Source organism: Scyliorhinus canicula, chromosome 13, assembly GCF_902713615.1.
Source record: "Scyliorhinus canicula chromosome 13, sScyCan1.1, whole genome shotgun sequence".
Classification (NCBI taxonomy): Eukaryota; Metazoa; Chordata; class Chondrichthyes; order Carcharhiniformes; family Scyliorhinidae; genus Scyliorhinus; species Scyliorhinus canicula.
This window is the reverse complement of record NC_052158.1, coordinates 1,779,126-1,799,112: the sequence shown is the minus strand read 5'-3', so window position 1 is coordinate 1,799,112 and position 19,987 is coordinate 1,779,126. Positions and strand designations below refer to the sequence as shown.

The 19,987-nt window shown below is 57.1% G+C and overlaps 1 protein-coding gene across 1 annotated transcript; it reads left to right on the top strand.

The window, feature by feature from the left end:
* The first annotated feature begins 978 nt into the window (after window positions 1-978).
* On the top strand, window positions 979-19,753 carry LOC119976052 (lymphocyte antigen 6B-like). Its single transcript, XM_038816168.1, has 3 exons — window positions 979-1,147; window positions 16,717-16,827; window positions 19,534-19,753. The coding sequence occupies exons 1-3, from the start codon at window positions 1,096-1,098 to the stop codon at window positions 19,731-19,733; spliced, it is 363 nt and encodes a 120-aa protein (XP_038672096.1). The 5' UTR covers window positions 979-1,095; the 3' UTR covers window positions 19,734-19,753.
* Window positions 19,754-19,987: the final 234 nt, after the last annotated feature.

The following is a 19,987-nucleotide window of genomic DNA, read 5'->3' as shown; positions in this document are numbered from 1 at the left end:
CAGTCAGGATGGGGAGTGACTTGGAGGGGAACCTCCAGGTGGGGGTGATCCCAGGTATCTGCTGCTCTTGTCCTTCTAGATGGTGGTGGCCGTGGGTTTGGAAGGTGCTGCCTGAGGAGCCTCGGTCAGTTCCTGCAGTGAATCTTGTGGATGGTGCACACGGCTGACACTGTCCATCGGAGGTGGAGGGAGTGAATGTTTGTGGAAGGGACGCCAATCAAGCGGGGCTGCTTTGTCCTGGATGGTGTGGAGCTTCTTCAGTGTTGGAGCTGAGCTCATCCAGGCAAGTGGAGAGTTTTCCATCACACTCCTGACTTGTGCCTTGTAGATGGTGGACAGGCTTTGGGGGGGGGGGGTCAGGAGGTGAGGTACTCGGCACAGGATTCCCACCCTCCGACCTTGCCTCGCAGCCACAGTATTAATGCGGCTGGGTCCAGTTCAGTTTCTGGTCAATGGGAACCCCCAGGATGTTGATAGTGAGGGATTCAGTCATGGAGTTCTGCCGCAAGCTTCCTGAGATTAGCCATAGGCCCAGATTAGTCATGACGGCCCTGCCTTCTCAACCTCGCCCCTCTCCCCAGCTGTGGTGACCCTCAGGTTTAATCACAACCAGTCAGCTCTCCCCCCTCAAAGGGGGAAAGCAGCCGATGGTCATCTGGGACCACGGCGACTTAACTTGCACGTCAAAGAGTCCCTCTTGGGTCTTCATCCCTCCCAGTTCCCTGTGAGACCCAGCATTCCGGAGCTTGGGATTCCCGTTCTAGTGCCTTGTACACAGACTGCAGAGAGACGAGCTGTCCCTGTGCCTGTTAGAGGTACCGCGAGGGCACTTTGCTCACCCCCAGCCAACTATGAAACGACAGCGACAAAGCCGGGTCAATGTTGCTGGCTACAGCAGCCAAGTAGAGGGTGGGGTGGCTGACATCCAAAGCGGGCACTGAAGGGGTTAAGAAAACTGTCTCCTCCCTCGGGGAGCCTCTATAAAGCAGCTCCCTGGAGCTCGGGAACATCAGCTGAAAAATATCCGCCTTTGAGACACTTTGGCATTTCATCCATCTGCATTCCGACTCCCAACGGGAATAAGAACTTTGAGAGATGAGATCGCTGCTGCTGTTTGGCTGTGTTCTTGTTGCCTGTGTCTCGCTGGGTAAGAAGCTATTGACCAATGCTTCTCTGGGCTTCGTATCATTATCGGGGGGTTGTGGGGGCTGGGGGGATGTTGGAGAGGGGGGATTTATTTCCAGAAAGTAGAATAAATTCAGCCAGGTACGGGAAATGATTTACAAGACCCCCTCCCACTGGAATATTGACCTGGAGAAGAATGGGGAGTAACGTTACTGCTTTACGCAGCGTTAGTTAGTTCCCAGCTGGGGCAATTCATTGGGGCCTGGCCACAGCACCTCGGGGGGAGGGGGGAATACCGTTTGGGCTGGGAGTGGACGAAGCGACAGAGGTACGGGGGGTTCAGAGGGCGACGGGGGGGGGGGGGGGGGGTCCGCTGCTTCGAGCTCAGAATCTGAAGGGTGGATTTAATTCGGCTGCTTGTCAGATGGTCGCCCCCTGCTCGCGCCTGGGGGTTTGTCTGTGGGGTTTCGGGGAATGTCCCTGGCTCTGGGTGGGGTACAGAACAGAGTTGAGGGCGTGTGGGGACCTGTGCCCGTGTCAGGTGGGAACGATTCCTTCACTCGTAGCAGAACTCACTGAATAACATTGCTGGGGTGGGATTGGGGGGAGGGGAGGGGGGTTTGCTGTGTATGGGAGGGAGGGAAGGGAGGGGGTGTGGAGAGAGGGGGGGGGGGTTTGCTGTGTATGGGAGGGAGGGAAGGGAGGGGGTGTGGAGAGGGGGGGGGTTGCTGTGTATGGGAGGGAAGGGAGGGGGTGTGGAGAGGGGGGGGTTTGCTGTGTATGGGAGGGAGGGAAGGGAGGGGGTGTGGAGAGGGGGGGGTTTGCTGTGTATGGGAGGGAGGGAAGGGAGGGGGTGTGGAGAGGGGGGGTTTGCTGTGTATGGGAGGGAGGGAAGGGAGGGGGTGTGGAGAGGGGGGGGTTTGCTGTGTATGGGAGGGAGGGAAGGGAGGGGGTGTGGAGAGGGGGGGGGTTGCTGTGTATGGGAGAGAGGGAAGGGAGGGGATTTGGAGAGGGGGGGGTTGCTGTGTATGGGAGGGAGGGAAGGGAGGGGGTGTGGAGAGGGGGGGGGTTTGCTGTGTATGGGAGGGAGGGAAGGGAGGGGGTGTGGAGAGGGGGGGGGCTTTGCTGTGTATGGGAGGGAGGGAAGGGAGGGGGTGTGGAGAGGGGGGGGGGGTTTGCTGTGTATGGGAGGGAGGGAAGGGAGGGGGTGTGGAGAGGGGGGGGTTTCCTGCGTATGGGAGGGAGGGAAGGGAGGGGGTGTGGAGAGGGGGGGTTTGCTGTGTATGGGAGGGAGGGAAGGGAGGGGGTGTGGAGAGAGGGGGGGGTTGCTGTGCATGGGAGGAGGGAAGGGAGGGGGTGTGGAGAGGGGGGGGGTTTGCTGTGTATGGGAGGGAGGGAAGGGAGGGGGTGTGGAGAGGGGGGGTTTGCTGTGTATGGGAGGGAGGGAAGGGAGGGGTGTGGAGAGGGGGGGGTTTGCTGTGTATGGGAGGGAGGGGAGGGAGGGGGTGTGGAGAGGGGGGGGGTTGCTGTGTATGGGAGGGAGGGAAGGGAGGGGGTGTGGAGAGGGGGGGGTTGCGTGTATGGGAGGGGAGGGAAGGGAGGGGGTGTGGATAGGGGGGGTTTGCTGTGTATGGGAGGGAGGAAGGGCTTGGGTTGTGGAGAGGGGTGGGTTGGCTGTGTATGGGAGGGAGGATGGAAGGGAGGGGTGTGGAGAGGGGGGGTGGGTTTTGCGGTGTTATGGGGGAGGGAGGGAAGGGAGTGGGATGTGGAGAGGGGGGGGGGGTTGCTGTGTATGGGAGGGAGGGAAGGGAGGGGGTGTGGAGAGGGGGGGGGTTTGCTGGGTATGGGAGGGAGGGGAGGGGGGGGGGGTGGAGAGGGGGGGGCTTGCTGTGTATGGGAGGGAGGGAAGGGAGGGGTGTGGAGAGGGGGGGGGGTTTGCTGTGTATGGGAGGGAGGGAAGGGAGGGGGTGTGGAGAGGGGTGGGGTTTGCTGTGTATGGGAGGGAGGGAAGGGAGGGGGTGTGGAGAGGGGGGGGTTTGCTGTGTATGGGAGGGAGGAAGGGAGGGGGTGTGGAGAGGGGGGGTTGCCTGTTCTGGGAGGGAGGGAAGGGAGGGGGTATGGAGAGGGGGGGGGGTTGCTGTGTATGGGAGGGAGGGAAGGGAGGGGGTGTGGAGAGGGGGGGTTTGCTGTGTATGGGAGGGAGGGAAGGGAGGGGGTGTGGAGAGGGGGGGGTTGCTGTGTATGGGAGGGAGGGAAGGGAGGGGTGTGGAGAGGGGGGGGGTTGCTGTGTATGGGAGGGAGGGAAGGGAGGGGGTGTGGAGAGGGGGGGTTTGCTGTGTATGGGAGGGAGGGAAGGGAGGGGGTGTGGAGAGGGGGGGTTTGCTTGTGTATGGGAGGAGGGAAGGGAGGGGTGTGGAGAGAGGGGGGGTTGCTGTGTATGGGAGGGAGGGAAGGGAGGGGGTGTGGAGGGGGGGGGGGTTTGCTGTGTATGGTGAGGGAGGGAAGGGAGGGGGTGTGGAGAGAGGGGGGGGTTGCTGTGTATGGGAGGGAGGGAAGGGAGAGGGTGTGGAGAGAGGGGGGGTTTGCTGTGTATGGGAGGGAGGGAAGGGAGGGGGTGTGGAAAGAGGGGGGTTTGCTGTGTATGGGAGGGAGGGAAGGGAGGGGGTGTGGAGAGCGGGGGGTTGCTGTGTATGGGAGGGAGGGAAGGGAGGGGGTGTGGAGAGGGGGGGGGGGTTGCTGTGTATGGGAGGGAGGGAAGGGAGGGGGTGTGGAGAGGGGGGGGTTTGCTGTGTATGGGAGGGAGGGAAGGGAGGGGGTGTGGAGAGCGGGGGGGTTGCTGTGTATGGGACGGAGGGAAGGGAGGGGGTGTGGAGAGGGGGGGGTTTGCTGTGTATGGGAGGGAGGGAAGGGAGGGGGTGTGGAGAGGGGGGGGGTTTGCTGTGTATGGGAGGGAGGGAAGGGAGGGGGTGTGGAGAGGGGGGGGGGGGTTTGCTGTGTATGGGAGGGAGGGAAGGGAGGGGGTGTGGAGGGGGGAGGTTTGCTGTGTATGGGAGGGAAGGGAGCGGGTGCGGAGGGGGGGTTTGCTGTGTATGGGAGGGAGGGAAGGGAGGGGGTGTGGAGAGGGGGGGGGTTTGCTGTGTATGGGAGGGAGGGAAGGGAGGGGGTGTGGAGGGGGGGGTTTGCTGTGTATGGGAGGGAGGGAAGGGAGGGGGTGTGGAGAGGGGGGGTTGCTGTGTATGGGAGGGAGGGAAGGGAGGGGGTGTGGAGAGGGGGGGGTTTGGTGTGTATGGGAGGGAGGGAAGGGAGGGGGTGTGGAGAGGGGGGGGTTGCTGTGTATGGGAGGGAGGGGAGGGGGTGTGGAGAGGGGGGGGTTTGCTGTGTATGGGAGGGAGGGAAGGGAGGGGGTGTGGAGAGGGGGGGGGTTGCTGTGTATGGGAGGGAGGGAAGGGAGGGGGTGTGGAGAGGGGGGGTTTGCTGTGTATGGGAGGGAGGGAAGGGAGGGGGTGTGGAGAGGGGGGGGTTTGCTGTGTATGGGAGGGAGGGAAGGGAGGGGGTGTGGAGAGGGCGGGGGGATTGCTGTGTATGGGAGGGAGGGAAGGGAGGTGGTGTGGAGAGGGGGGGGTTTGCTGTGTATGGGAGGGAGGGAAGGGAGGGGGTGTGGAGAGAGGGGGGGTTTGGTGTGTATGGGAGGGAGGGAAGGGAGGGGATGTGGAGAGGGGGGGGGTGCTGTGTATGGGAGGGAGGGAAGGGAGGGTGTGTGGAGGGGGGGTTTGCTGTGTATGGGAGGGAGGGAAGGGAGGGGTGTGGAGAGGGGGGGGTTTGCTGTGTATGGGAGGGAGGGAGGGGATGTGGAGGGGGGGGGGTTTGCTGTGTATGGGAGGGAGGGAAGGGAGGGGGTGTGGAGGGGGGGGTTTGCTGTGTATGGGAGGGAGGGAGGGGGGTGTGGAGAGGGGGGGGGTTGCTGTGTATGGGAGGGAGGGAAGGGAGGGGGTGTGGAGAGGGGGGGGTTTGCTGTGTATGGGAGGGAGGGAAGGGAGGGGGTGTGGAGAGGGGGGTTTGCTGTGTATGGGAGGGAGGGAAGGGAGGGGTGTGGAGAGGGGGGGGTTTGCTGTGTATGGGAGGGAGGGGTATGGAGAGGGGGGGGTTTGCTGTGTATGGGAGGGAGGGAAGGGAGGGGGTGTGGAGAGGGGGGGGGGGTTTGCTGTGTATGGGAGGGAGGGAAGGGAGGGGGTGTGGAGAGGGGGGGGGGGTTTGCTGTGTATGGGAGGGAGGAAGGGAGGGGGTGTGGAGAGGGGGGGGGGTTTGCTGTGTATGGGAGGGAGGGAAGGGAGGGGTTGTGGAGAGGGAGGGGGGTTTGCTGTGTATGGGAGGGAGGGAAGGGAGGGGTGTGGAGAGGGGGGGGGGTTTGCTGTGTATGGGAGGGAGGGAAGGGAGGGGGTGTGGAGAGGGGGGGGTTTGCTGTGTATGGGAGGGAGGGAAGGGAGGGGGTGTGGAGAGGGGGGGGGGTTTGCTGTGTATGGGAGGGAGGGAAGGGAGGGGGTGTGGAGAGGGAGGGGGGTTTGCTGTGTATGGGAGGGAGGGAAGGGAGGGGGTGTGGAGAGGGGGGGGGTTTGCTGTGTATGGGAGGGATGGAAGGGAGGGGTGTGGAGAGGGGGGGGGTTTGCTGTGTATGGGAGGGAGGGAAGGGAGGGGGTGTGGAGAGGGGGGGGGGGTTTGCTGTGTATGGGAGGGAGGGAAGGGAGGGGGTGTGGAGAAGGGGGGGAGGTTGTTGGTCGGGGGGGGGGGGGCAGTCAATGGGAACCGCGAATCTCAGATTAATGGCCTGTATTAGAGGCAGGGGCATTGTTAAGGGTTAAGGGTTGCAGAGGTAGAGTGGGGAGATGGAATTCGAGCTGCTGAGTAACTCGCCCCAGTCTGACCTGCTCCCGTAGCCACAGGTATTTACGTGGCTCGTCCATTTCAGTTTCTGGTCAATGCTAACCCCTCCGGGTGTTGATGGTGGGGGAATATTCAGCCATGGAAATGCCAAGGAATGTCGGGCGGTGTGTTTAATGAGACATAAAAGCCGCGTCTTTTGGATCCCAGTAAGATGAAGAGGACGTGGGGACTGACTGATTAGGTATCGCCTGGCCCAGTTCGCCCTGACGGCAGTGTTGGGCGGGGTGGAATGTAACCGTCCCACCCAGACCCCACCCAGACCCCACTGTCCCCGAAACCAGACCCCACCCAGACCCACTGTCCCCCCACCCAGACCCCCCCCACCCAGACCCCACTGTCCCCCCACCCAGACCCCACTGTCCCCCCACCCAGACCCCACCCAGACCCCACTGTCCCCCCACCCAGACCCCCCCCACCCAGACCCCACTGTCCCCCCACCCAGACCCCACTGTCCCCCCACCCAGACCCCACTGTCCCCCCCACCCAGACCCCACTGTCCCCCCACCCAGACCCCACCCAGACCCCACTGTCCCCCCACCCAGACCCACTGCCCCCCACCCAGACCCCACTGTCCCCCCACCCAGACCCACCTGTCCCCCCCACCCAGACCCCACTGTCCCCCTCACCCAGACCCCCTCCCACCCAGACCCCCCCCACCCAGACCCCCCCACCAAGACCCCCTCCCACCCAGACCCCTCCCACCCAGACCCCCTCCCACCCAGACCCCCTCCCACCCAGACCCCCCCACCCAGCCCCCCCCACCCAGACCCCCTCCCACCCAGACCCCCTCCCACCCAGACCCCCCCACCCAGACCCCCCCCCACCCAGACCCCCCCACCCAGACCCCCCCCCACCCAGACCCCCCCACCCAGACCCCCTCCCACCCAGACCCCCCACCCAGACCCCCTCCCACCCAGACCCCCCCCACCCAGACCCCCTCCCACCCAGACCCCCCCCACCCAGACCCCCTCCCACCCAGACCCCACTGTCCCCCCACCCAGACCCCCCCCACCCAGACACCCCACCCAGACCCCCCCCCCACCCAGACCCCCCCACCCAGACCCCCCCCCTCCCAGACCCCCCCCCCCACCCAGACCCCAGTGCCTTCTCTGCCGTAATATCACCGATTTAAATAAAATGAAAATTCGCTCCTTGTCCCGAGTAGTAACTGCAGATGAAGTTACTGTGAAAAGCCCCTAGTTGCCACATTCCGGCGCCTGTTCGGGGAGGCCGGTGCGGGAATTGAACCCGCGCTGCTGGCCTGCCTCGGTCTGCTTTACCAGCCAGCTGTTTAGCCCACTGTGCTAAACCAGCCCCCCAAAAACGTAACGGTGGAAGATTTCCGGGAGGTGATCTCAGGTAGAGAGCACCGAGCTACACCCCACCCCGCCCCACCTCTCTCTTTATGCTCTCTGGTGGGCCGGGGGTGGGGGGGGGGGGGGGGGGGGAGGCACATGGAGGTGTGTGTGTGGGGGGGGGGGGGGGCACATGGAGGTGTGTGTGTGGGGGGGGGGGGGGGGTGCGTAGCCCAGAACGAGAACATTGACATTGAAGCTGTGTGGGGAAATCCCCTCCCACACCCAGAGGCATGGCCTTCGCCCAGACTCACACACTCCAAACTGGTCCTCCTCTGGGCTTAACAACAGCCCAGTTACACTGCGGCAGTTCTGTGATGACTGTCAGGGTGGGGTTCAAGGTGTCGTAGCTCAGCCCCGGGGGGGGGCCTGTGGGGGTTGGCCCGGGCACCTCGACAGTGGCAAGTTGGCACAGCGCCCCAGTTGACCCCCTGACTGCTGTGTGAACGGTTACCCCCCCCCCCCCCCCGGTGCAAGCTGCCCCGGGGAACAGGGTGGCTGTAAGCCGGGGCGATGGGGGAACGCAGCGTTGCCCCGCGAGTCGGGCGAGGTTCGGAAGGAGGTAGGTGGGGCTCCCAGACGTTCAGCCTTTCAACCCCGGGGCCGGCTGCGAGGCTTTGTCCGTGAACTCTTCCAAAAACAAACAAAAATAAGCCTGTCAAAGGCAGGAGTGTAACAAGACCCAACCAGGTCTCCCAGCACAAAGGAACAAGCTTCTCATATCTTGTCACTTCTCGTTTGCCAACTCGACTCTAATTGAACATCAAGGTTGCAGCCAATATGATGAACATTAGCCAGAAATACCGGCACGGCTGCCAGCAAAACAAACCACATATTCCCCCCACGCCCGTAGGCAAATAGATTCTACTTAAATAGATTGGGCAGCACAGTAGCACAGTGGATAGCACAATTGCTTCACAGCTCCAGGCTCCCAGGTTCGATTCCCGGCTTGGGTCACTGTCTGTGTGGAGTCTGCACGTCCTCCCCGTGTCTGAGTGGGTTTCCTCCGGGTGCTCCGGTTTCCTTCCCACAGCCCAAAGATGTGCGGGTTAGGTGGATTGGCCAATGATAAATTGCCCCTTTGCGACCAAAAAGGGTAGATAGAGTTACTGGGTTACGGGGATAGGGTGGAAGTGAGGGCTTAGGTAGGGCCAGTGCAGACTCGATGGGCCGAATGGCCTCCTTCTGCACTGTATGTTCTATGATTCTGTGCTTTTAAAACGCAGGGAAGCCGGGACACATATTGGAAGGCCAAGGGGAAGAATAGCAGGGAAGAATCCAGAGAAGGCCCACGGTGCAGAAGGTGGCCATTCAGCCCATCGAGTCTGCACCCACCTTCCGAAAGAGCACCCTTTCCCACTCCCCCCCCCCCCCGTCCTATCCCCATAACCCAGTAACCCCACCTAATTGATCGTGGCCAATCCACCTAACCTGCACATCTTTGGACTGTGGGAGGAAACCGGAGCACCCGGAGGAAACCCACGCACACACGGGGAGAACGTGCAGGCTCCGCACAGACAGTGACCCGAGGTGGGAATTGAACCCGGGTCCCTGGCGCTGTGAGGCAGCCGTGCTAACCACTGTGCCGCCCATAAATAGTTGGAAAAGAAGGCACTAAAAAGGTTTGCAACCTCCGTACTAAGATGATACAACGGTGAACTTGGAGGACAGAGGTGTTAAGGCATGAAAGAGGTTGGATTGGAGTGAGAAAGGGGGCGGTACCAAATAAATACTTTCTCTCCGCTGACACGGATTGTCTATTCGGGAGACTTTTCCTGCCGCAGGTGAGTCATCTCTGATTGGGGCTGGGAGCAGAAATCCAGAGGCCATGCAAATCTATGGCAGCAAGTTCGAGGGATTCCCCCTGTGAATCCCACGATCGGGCTGCCTTTTTGAGCAGGCAGCGAAGTCGGGCGTTTGGGATTCCTCTGCAGCCCATCGCAATTCCACATACCCCACCATGGGATATTCCGGATCACCTCCCCCCCCTCCGCCACAGTACGAGGATGACCAGACGCCACCTCAGACCTTTGATCTGCAAAGACCCCATTCACATCAATGCAAAATTGGTTTTACGCAGCTCTGATTGACAGCTTGCACACAGCCAGCTGTTTGGCTTGTTTAATTTCATTTCCCTTCATGCTTGAATGGATCTCAAGTACCCAGCTGTGTAACTAAAGACAATGTTTCGAAACAACGAGCTATGATTGACAGCACTTTGGACCAAATCAAAAGCAGTTAAGTGTTTTCTGCAAAGAATAATAATCATACTATTATTATTAGTAACAATAATCTTTATTAGTGTCACAAGTCGGCTAACATTAACACTGCAATGGAGTTACTGTGAAAAGCCCCGAGTTGTCATATTCCGGCGCCTGTTCAGGGTACACTGAGGGAGAATTCAGAATGTCCAATTCACCTAACAGCACGTCTTTCGGGACTTGTGGGAGGAAACCGGAGCACCCGGAGGAAACCCACGCAGACACGAGGAGAACGTGTAGACCCGCACACACTGACCCATGCGGGAATCGAACCTGGGATCCCGGTTCTGCTAGGATCAACTGCTTACACATAGGAAGTGAGAGCACTTAACTGCTCTCTATCTTCCAGGCAGGGGTGTCTGTAATGGAGGGACGTCGCTGGTGGTGGTCTGTGTAATGGGGTGTCTCTCTTATGGGGGGGCTGTCTGGTGGGGGTCTCTCTTATAGGGGGTCTCCTGGTGGTGGTCTCATAATGGGAGGTCTTTGGTGAGGGTCCCTGAATGGAAATCTCTGAATGGGGCGGGGTCTCTGAATGGGGGGGCTCTGAATGGGGGGATCACTGAATGGGGGGGTCCCTGAATGGGGGGGGCTGAATGGGGGTCTCTGAATGGGGGGGCTGAATGGGGGGGTCTGAATGGGGGAGTCTGAATGGGGGGAGTCTGAATGGGGGGGGTCTGAATGGGGGTGTCTGGATGGGGGTCACTGAATGGGGGGGTCTGAATGGGGGGAGTCTGAATGGGGGGGAGTCTGAATGGGGGGGAGTCTGAATGGGGGGGTCTGAATGGGGGGGTCTGAATGGGGGGTCTGAATGGGGGTCTCTGAATGGGGGGGTCTGAATGGGGGGGTCTGAATGGGGGGTCTGAATGGGGGGTCTGAATGGGGGGTCTGAATGGGGGGGTCTGAATGGTGGGGTCTGATTGGGGGTCTCTGAATGGGGTCTCTGAATGGGGGGGGGTCTGAATGGGGGGGTCTGAATGGGGGGGTCTGAATGGGGGGGTCTGAATGGGGGGGAGTCTGAATGGGGGGTCTGAATGGTGGGGTCTGAATGGGGGGTCTGAATGGGGGGTCTGAATGGGGGGAGTCTGAATGGGGGGGTCTGAATGGGGGGGAGTCTGAATGGGGGGTCTGAATGGGGGGGTCTGAATGGGGGGGGTCTGAATGGTGGGGTCTGATTGGGGGTCTCTGAATGGGGTCTCTGAATGGGGGGTCTGAATGGGGGGGTCTGAATGGGGTGGGGTCTGAATGGGGGGGTCTGAATGGGGTGGGGTCTGAATGGGGGGGAGTCTGAATGGGGGGGTCTGAATGGGGGGGAGTCTAAATGGGGGGGTCTGAATGGGGGGATCTGAATGGGGGGGGTCTGAATGGGGGTCTCTGAATGGGGGTCCCTGAATGGGGGGGTCTGAATGGGGGGTCTGAATGGTGGGGTCTGGATGGGGGTCTCTGAATGGGGTCTCTGAATGGGGGGGTCTGAATGGGGGGGTCTGAATGGGGTGGGGTCTGAATGGGGGGTCTGAATGGGGGAGTCTGAATGGGGGGGAGTCTGAATGGGGGGGGAGTCTGAATGGGGGTGTCTGAATGGGGGGGTCTGAATGGGGGGGGTCTGAATGGGGGTCTCTGAATGGGGGGGTCAGAATGGGGGGGTCTGAATGGGGGGTCTGAATGGTGGGGTCTGATTGGGGGTCTCTGAATGGGGTCTCTGAATGGGGGGTGTCTGAATGGGGGGGGTCTGAATGGGGGGGTCTGAATGGGGGGGTCTGAATGGGGGGGGGTCTGAATGGTGGGGTCTGAATGGGGGGTCTGAATGGGGGGTCTGAATGGGGGGAGTCTGAATGTGGGGGTCTGAATGGGGGGGAGTCTGAATGGGGGGTCTGAATGGGGGGGTCTGAATGGTGGGGTCTGATTGGGGGTCTCTGAATGGGGTCTCTGAATGGGGGGGTCTGAATGGGGGGGTCTGAATGGGGTGGGGTCTGAATGGGGGGGTCTGAATGGGGTGGGGTCTGAATGGGGGGGGTCTGAATGGGGGGGTCTGAATGGGGGGAGTCTAAATGGGGGGTCTGAATGGGGGGATCTGAATGGGGGGGGGGTCTGAATGGGGGTCTCTGAATGGGGGTCCCTGAATGGGGGGTCTGAATGGGGGGGGCTGAATGGTGGGGTCTGAATGGGGGGCTCTGAATGGGGGGATCTGAATGGGGGGTCTGAATGGGGGGGGGGTCTGAATGGGGGTCTGAATGGGGGGGGGTCTGAATGGGGGGTCTGAATGGGGGGGTCTGAATGGGGGGGTCTGAATGGGGCGGGTCTGAATGGGGGGGTCTGAATGGGGGGAGTCTGAATGGGGGGGAGTCTGAATGGGGGGGTCTGAATGGGGGGGTCTGAATGGGGGGGTCCGAATGGGGGGGCCTGGGGCCTGCGCTGTACGGGAGGTGGGGGGGGGGGGTCTGGGGAAGCGGTCTGGTGTGCAGGGTTGCGCTGTGCGGGAGGTGGGGGGTTCTGGGGAAGCGGTCTGGTGTGCAGGGTTGCACGGTGCGGGAGGTGGGGGGGCTCTGGGGAAGCGGCCTGGTGTGCAGGGTTGTGCTGTGCGGGAGGTGGGGGGGCTCTGGGGAAGCGGCCTGGTGTGCAGGGTTGCGCTGTACAGGAGGTGGGGGCTCTGGGGAAGCGGCCTGGTGTGCTGGTTGCGCTGTACGGGAGGTGGGGGGGTTCTGGGGAAGCGGCCTGGTGTGCAGGGTTGCGCTGTGCGGGAGGTGGGGGGGCTCTGGGGAAGCGGCCTGGTGTGCAGGGTTGCGCTGTGCGGGAGGTGGGGGGCTCTGGGGAAGCGGCCTGGTGTGCAGGGTTGCGCTGTGCGGGAGGTGGGGGGGTTCTGGGGAAGCGGCCTGGTGTGCAGGGTTGCGCTGTACAGGAGGTGGGGGCTCTGGGGAAGCGGCCCTGGTGTGCTGGTTGCGCTGTACGGGAGGGGGGGGGGTTCTGGGGAAGCGGCCTGGTGTGCAGGGTTGCGCTGTGCGGGAGGTGGGGGGGCTCTGGGGAAGCGGCCTGGTGTGCAGGGTTGCGCTGTATGGGAGTTGGGGGGCTCTGGGGAAGCGGCCTGGTGTGCAGGGTTGCGCTGTGCGGGAGGTGGGGGGGTTCTGGGGAAGCGGCCTGGTGTGCAGGGTTGCGCTGTGCGGGAGGTGGGGGGGCTCTGGGGAAGCGGCCTGGTGTGCAGGGTTGCGCTGTATGGGAGGTGGGGGGCTCTGGGGAAGCGGCCTGGTGTGCAGGGTTGCGCTGTACGGGAGGTGGGGGGGCTCTGGGGAAGCGGCCTGGTGTGCAGGGTTGCACGGTTGAATGGCCCATTCACCTGAGGAAGGAGCTGCGCTCCGAAAGCTCGTGTTTGAAACAAACCTGTTGGACTTTAACCTGGTGTTGTCAGACTTCTTACTGTCCTCACCCCAGTCCAACATCTCCACATCATGGCTGCCCATAACAGGGGCAACAACTGTGTGTCCGACCAAACACTTCCGGGACATTGCTCTTGGTTCTCTGCTGAAGGTCACTTTAACTCCCTTTGACTGTGAGCAGCCTCTAGCTTCGCGGCTGAAGGTTATTTCTCATAAGGAACTGGCCTCGATATTTGTGAGAGAACTTCACAGTTGCAGGTTGCGTTTGCTGCTCGCTCCTGCTGGTGGCTGCAGCTGCCTGGAGGCTGCTGTTGCTGTTTCCCTCTTTTTCTGTCGCCGGAAAGAAGGACAATTTTTTCCCTAAGAGCTCCTGGAACTCTGGACTCGGGGGGGGGGGGGGGGGGATGTACGAGTCCAGAAGGCAAACCGGTTTGCAGCAAGAAGACGCTGCGGGCCGTGGTGAGCGACATTGTTGCCGATCGCCCACCTGATGACGGTGGTGAAGAAATGCTTTCTGCAGATTGCTGATGCTTTTGTTGTTGGTGTGGTGAGTGGTGCCTGTAACGGGCACGTCACCGTGGGTTGAACACGCTGGAAACAAGGATGTTCAACTGCACCTTGGACCCCAGTGGAATATATGGATGGCAGGATTTGTTTCCGGCGAGATTCGGCCTTGGGGAGGGCCTGAGCTGCGGCTCCTGGATTGAGAATGGCGCTCGTACATGGAAAAGGTCACACATTGATAGACACATCGTTTCTGTTGAGGTACCTGCGAGAGGTGAAAACCGTGTGTTTGATTTTTTTTTTCTGTGAAAATGAGCTGATATACCTTTGAATTGGTACGTACCCCGCACATCTCCCTTGAGCTTTCCTCCTCTCACCTTGAACCGGGGCCCCCTTGTCATTGACACTTCCTGTCTTGGAAAAAGCCTCTGACTATCCACCCTGTCTGTGCCTCTCATCATTTTGTGAACCTCTATCAGATCTCCCCTCAGCCACCGTCTTGCCAGTGAAAAAAATCCTAATTTATTCAACCTCTCCTCACAGCCAACACCCTCGAGACCGGGCAACATCCTGGTCAACCTTCTTTACACTCTTTCCAAAGCTTCCACGTCCTTCTGATGATGTGGTGGCCAGAACTGCACGCAATACTCCAAATGCGGCCTAACTAAGGTTTTATATAGCTGCAATGTGAAATTTCCAACTCCTGTACTCAATGCCCCGGCTGATGAAGGCAAGCTTTATCAATGCCTTCTTAAATCACCTTGGCCACCTGTGATACCACTTGTAGGGAACTGTGGACCTGCACGCCCAGATCCCTCTATGTTAATGTTCCTGAGGGTTCTGCCATTTACAGTATAATTCATACCGAGATTTGATCCTCCAAAATGCATCACCTCGCATTTGTCCAGATTAAACTCCATCTGCAATCAGACCACCCACATTTTCCTCTAGATCATTTATATATATTGCAAACAACAGAGGTCCCAGCACTGATCCCTGCGGAACACCTCTAGCTACAGATCTCCATTCTGAAACACACCCTTCCATTGCTACTCTCTGTCTTCTATGACCAAGCCAATTCTGTATCCACCTCGCCAGCCCACCCCAAATCCAATTTAATTTTTGTACCATACTGCCATGTGGGACCTTAACAAACACCTTACTAAAGTCCATATAAACTACATCCACAACCCTTCCCTCATCAAGTTTCTTCATCACCTCTTCAAAAAACTCAATCAAGTTGGTGAGACATGACCATGCTGCCTGTCACTAACTAGTCCATTTTCCTCCCAAATGTGCATATATCCTGTCCCTCTGTATCTTTTCCAAAAGCTTCCCCACCACTGATCAGGCTGACCGGACTTTCATTTGCTGGATTGTCCCTGTTCCTTTTTTCAACAAGGGAATATCATTGTCTATTGTCCAGTCCTCTGGGACCTCACCTGTGGTCAAAGATGATGTGAAGATATCTGTTAAGGCCCCAGCTACTTTCTCCACTTGCCTCCTGCAGTAACCTGGGATAGATCCCATCTGGCCCTGGGGACTTGTCCACCTCAATGCAATTTCGAATACTCAACACTTCCTCCTTTGATATATTGACGTTCTCAAGATTGTTCCCACACCTACCCCTGACCTCAACTTCCGTCATGTCCTTCTCCCTGGTGAATACCGAAACGAAGCACTCATTAAGGATTTCATCCCGTTCTTGTGGTTCCACACATAACTTCCCACCATTGTCCTTGAGTGGGGCCTACTCTTTCTCTTGCTACCCTCTTGTCCTAATATATGCATAAAAAGTCTTGACAATCTCCCTGACCATGTTTGCTCAAGTCATTTCATGGCTCCTTTTAGCCCTCCTAATTCTACGTTTCAGTTCCTTCCTACTTTCACTGAACTGCTCAAGGGCTTCGTCACTGATCTTTCGATGGGATGACCCTTCATTAACAGGACCAGGTTCCACTCCATGAATGTTCAACTCGTGTGCGACCACCGCCTCTAGGTCATGCACATGTGTGCACACTTTCCAGGGAATGTCCTGGGACACTTGGAGAACCCCGGCATCTTCGCGGATGACGGATTGGTCTTTGGGGGATAAGGGGTACCCGCTGAGGTCCTGGCTGATGGCCTTGGCGGATGTCCTCTGCTAGGGCGCCTGGGTGGGTTGTCGGGTGGTGGGGGGGTGGATCTGTCATGTGAGAGTACCTTTAAGAAATGGGTGTTTATAAATGGGTGTGTATATAAATATCTGCAGTGAGAGTACCTTTAAGAAATGGGTGTTTACTACTGCAGTGATGTCAGAGAGTGGGTGGAGCTGGGCTGTCTGTCAGCTTTTTACTTTCATTCTTGAGCAGGCTGCAGGGTGTGTTTTCGTTTCGTTTTCAGTGTTGGAGCTGAAGCCAGACAGAGCAGGTGTGCTGCTGTTCTCTCTGCCATCAAAGACTATCTCTTGATCATCAGAATTATAAATATTTTCAGTAGTGAATGTAAACCTAATGTGCTTCTGTTAAAAGGTGTTTTTTTTAAAGTTGTATGGATGTTAAAAAGGAAAGCTTAAAGGATTATTTAGTGTTGCATTCTTTCGGGGTTGTATTTGAATTGATGGTTGCTAAGATGTTCACTGTATGTTTTAAAAAGGTTAACTTGAGTTCATAGAATAAACATTGTTTTGCTTTAAAAAATACTTTTCCATTTCTGCTGTACCCCACCTGTAGAGTGGGCCGTGTGCTCCCCATACCACAATCTATTAAAGGTTGTGGGTCAGGTGAACTCCATGATACACTTTGGGGTTCTCTATACCCTGGCCCATAACAGGAACCCTATGGATTCAATTGCATCCTCCCCTGCCCCCCCCTCCCCACCTCAGAACCCACCTTGTGGGGAGCATAATATTCGGCCCTTCGAATATTTTTATGGCAGAGCTGGATAGAGTCTTGATTAACAAGGGGGGGGGGGGGGGGTGCTGAAAGGTTATGGGGGGGGGGGTCGGCAGAGATGTGGGGTTGACGTCACAATCAGATCAACCAATGGTCTTACTGAATGGCGGGTCAGGCTCAAGGGGCCTGACTGCTGCTCTGGTCGCTGCATGTTTGTGTGAATTATCGCTGCAAAGTGTTATTTATTTATTTTCTGACACTTTTCTCTCTTCTCTCCCATGTTCTCCGTGCACAGCTGCCAGCTTACGATGCTTTCACTGCGCCCTGTCATTCGGGAAATGCATTTCCGGTGCCAAGAACTGCACTAACCCGGCCGAGCTTTGTTTCGAACGGGTTGGGAAGGCTGGTAAGTAAGGACATCCCACAGTAACCGTGTTTTAGTGAATTACTGAATGCTTGCTAGATTCCTGAATCTACAGTCTTTGAATGTGTTTAAGGCAGAGCCGGCTGGATTTTTGATTAACGAGGGGGGGTGAAAGGTGATCGGGAGGTCGCCTGGAATGTGGGGTCGAGGTTACAATCAGATCAGTCGCGATCTTATTGAATGGCGGAGCAGACTAGATGGGCCGAGTGGCTCCTATTTCATTTGCTCGCATGCTGATTCGTCCAGTTGGTATTTCTGAAATTGCCCGTTTAGCCCACAATTGTGTTGCATAGCAACATGGGAAAAAGCAGGAGGAGTCGTCCTTCAAAGCTGCTCCGCCATTCGATGTGAATCACAGCAGAGTTCTCCAGTGCCTTTAGAGACAGGGTCATGGGTATAACTTAAACTGCTCCTCCAGAGGGCCAGCAGCATTGCTCGATGGGCCAAATGGCAGTCTTCTGCCTTGCAACCATTTCCTAATCCCACATGAGGTAAATGAGGTAAATGTATGTAATGACACACCTTTGCAGTCTTCATTAGAAACACAAATGGTATTTATTGGTAAGAAAAACCGTACAGCTGTCCAACACCGGCATCTCCTCTGGGGCCTCATGAACTTGTTCATCAGCGACATCTTCGAGCACTTGTGGGTGAGGCTTCCCCCCTGGCCCATTGTGGCAAGAACAGCTCCCGGGAGATCTAGACGGCCTTGTGCCTGCTGCTGGCCCTCGGAGAGCACAAAGGCGAAGACCAAGTAATTAGCTTCAAGTAAAACTCTACACCATTCAGAACAAACATTCCTCGTCGTCTACAGGCCTTCTGCCGAAGGGAGGACCCTACCCCCCCCCTGATTGATTCATAGATTCCATTGAATCCCTACACTGCAGAAGGAGGCCATTTGGCCCATCGGATCTGCACTGACCCTCTGAAAGAGCATGCTAACCTCGGCCCACTTCCCTACCCTATCCTCGTAACCCCAGTGAGCTTGTACATCTTTGGACACTAAGAGACAATTATCGTGCCAATCCACCTAACCACCACATCTTTGGACACTAAGGGACAACATAGCACGGTCAATCCACCTAATCTCACATCCCGGGACACCTAAGGGACAATTTATCACGGCCAATCCACCTAACCGGCACATCTTTGGTTGGTGGGAGAAAACCGGAGTACCCGGAAGAAACCCACGCAGACACGGGGAGAAAGTGCAAACTCAAGATTTTAAGATCAACACGGGTTACAAAGTACATATTAATCTATAATAGTCTCATTAACACAAAGTCCCTTTCAGCACACAGATTGGATGTGGTCAAATACACACACCCAGTCTGAACCCAAGTTAGAGTCTGTGGAGAAATCCACAGAATTCCCCCAGATTATCAGCACATGAGGGTTTCCAAAGCCCTCTCCCAAAAGCACACTTTTAAACCTTCTCTCACAACTTTGCCTGAGCAGCTTGCATTCCGAAATCCAGACCAGATTTTCCAAATGACACTTTTGAACAAAGCTTCCACTTCACTTTGAACAGCGAATCCAGTCCAGGATTTACACCACTCCCTATAGGATATCTTTTGTCTGAAAGACTTTGACACAAACTCTGAGGTCCAGCCAGAGTTTGTGTAAAATTCAAATACTGTCTTCCAAGTTGCAGTGATTGCTCTCAAACCTTGGCACTACTACAAATATCAGTCTGGTCTCTCACGATCTGATGCCTTTTCAACTCTCTGTGACTTTACTGAACAGTAATCTGTTGTGGAGTCCCAGTTTCCTCAGTTCCATTATCCCAGACGTCTGGGAAACCTCGCTTCATTTTTCTAGTTTCCTTAACTTGCCGGACTTTAGGTTTCAGGCATTTGTTTTCTTCACCGTTACTCTATTGTATGGCTTTTCTTCTAGCAAGGCTGAGAGAGGTGTTCCTTGTCTAGCTTTCTAAAAGCAGCTGCTGCTACCAGACCTATGAGAGCCGCCTTCTCTCTTGCTACTTATCACCAACTGCAATCAAATTCAGACCTTACAAGGCCCCAGTTGCTGAGCAACCACTGCTGGTTTATTTATTCTTCATGCTGTAGCCCTCTCTAAGCACAATAGAAACTCAGCTGGAATTGAAACCAACCCCCACACATAGCAACACCTCTGTCAAGCGTGTATCTAAGTGTAGGTTTTACCTCGCAGGCAGCGAAATTAAATTAAACACATTAATTCTAATGTTTACAATGCAAATATAAACCTTTGTAATGGTCCAGGTAACCCTTATTCTGCTGTGTTGCCCTTAAAGGGGCAAACACCACAAATCAACACACAATATTATCGCCAGCAGCGAGATATCTTTATCGGCTGTGGATTTTGGCAGGGGTTGCGGGGTGGGGGAGGGGAGGGGGGGGGGGGGTTTGGCACATGCAGGTTGGAACCCTGGGGGAACTTGATTTCAATTTAAAAAATCTGGAATTAAAAGTCTCCGTGAATCAATTGTCGCTAAAAAAAAAAAACCCCCGCGCGGTTCACCAACGTGCTTCAGGGGAAGTAAATCAGGGGAACGATGTAGGTCTGGCCTACATGTGACTCCAGACCCCACAGTGATGTGGCTGATTCTTAACGCTTCAAGGGAAATTAGGGATGAGGCCCATAAGGTTAAGAAGACAGTACTTAACCCTGCATTCATTTAACCAGATTTTCTCATTTTTCCAGGTAAGGTCTCGGTCTACAATTCTGGATGTACTCTTCCTGCCAACTGCAATAAAACGCTTGAACAAAGTTTCCAGGTTTTTACGGTGTCGCTCAATACCAGATGCTGCAATGTTGACCTGTGCAACGGAAGCGGCCACCTTCAGTCCTCTCTCCCGCTGAGCATTGTGCTGGCCTTGCTCTGCCTGGCTGGTTTGCGTTAGATAAAACAACCATGTGTGTGTGAATGAACTCTATCATTCTCTCGGCAAGGGTGGGCTACGGGGTGGGGGGGGGGAGAGGGGGGTGAGCGGGGGATAGTGGTGGGTGGGTGTGAGGGGGGAACGATGAACGTTTCTGGGAATGAGCCATCCACAATGATTTCCCAGCGACCGGGCTAATTGGAGGGGGGGGGGGGAAAAAAAAAATATCGATGAGATTTACTTTAATGAAACACGTCAGGGTCTCTGCGTCCTGA

Excerpts from the sequence above, each read along its gene's own strand:
- LOC119976052 (XM_038816168.1), top strand. The coding sequence starts at position 1,096 with ATGAGATCGCTGCTGCTGTTTGGCTGTGTTCTTGTTGCCTGTGTCTCG. Across the intron at positions 1,148-16,716 it reads TGTTGCCTGTGTCTCGCTGG|CTGCCAGCTTACGATGCTTT; the intron begins GTAAGAAGCTAT and ends CTCCGTGCACAG. Across the intron at positions 16,828-19,533 it reads CGAACGGGTTGGGAAGGCTG|GTAAGGTCTCGGTCTACAAT; the intron begins GTAAGTAAGGAC and ends TCATTTTTCCAG.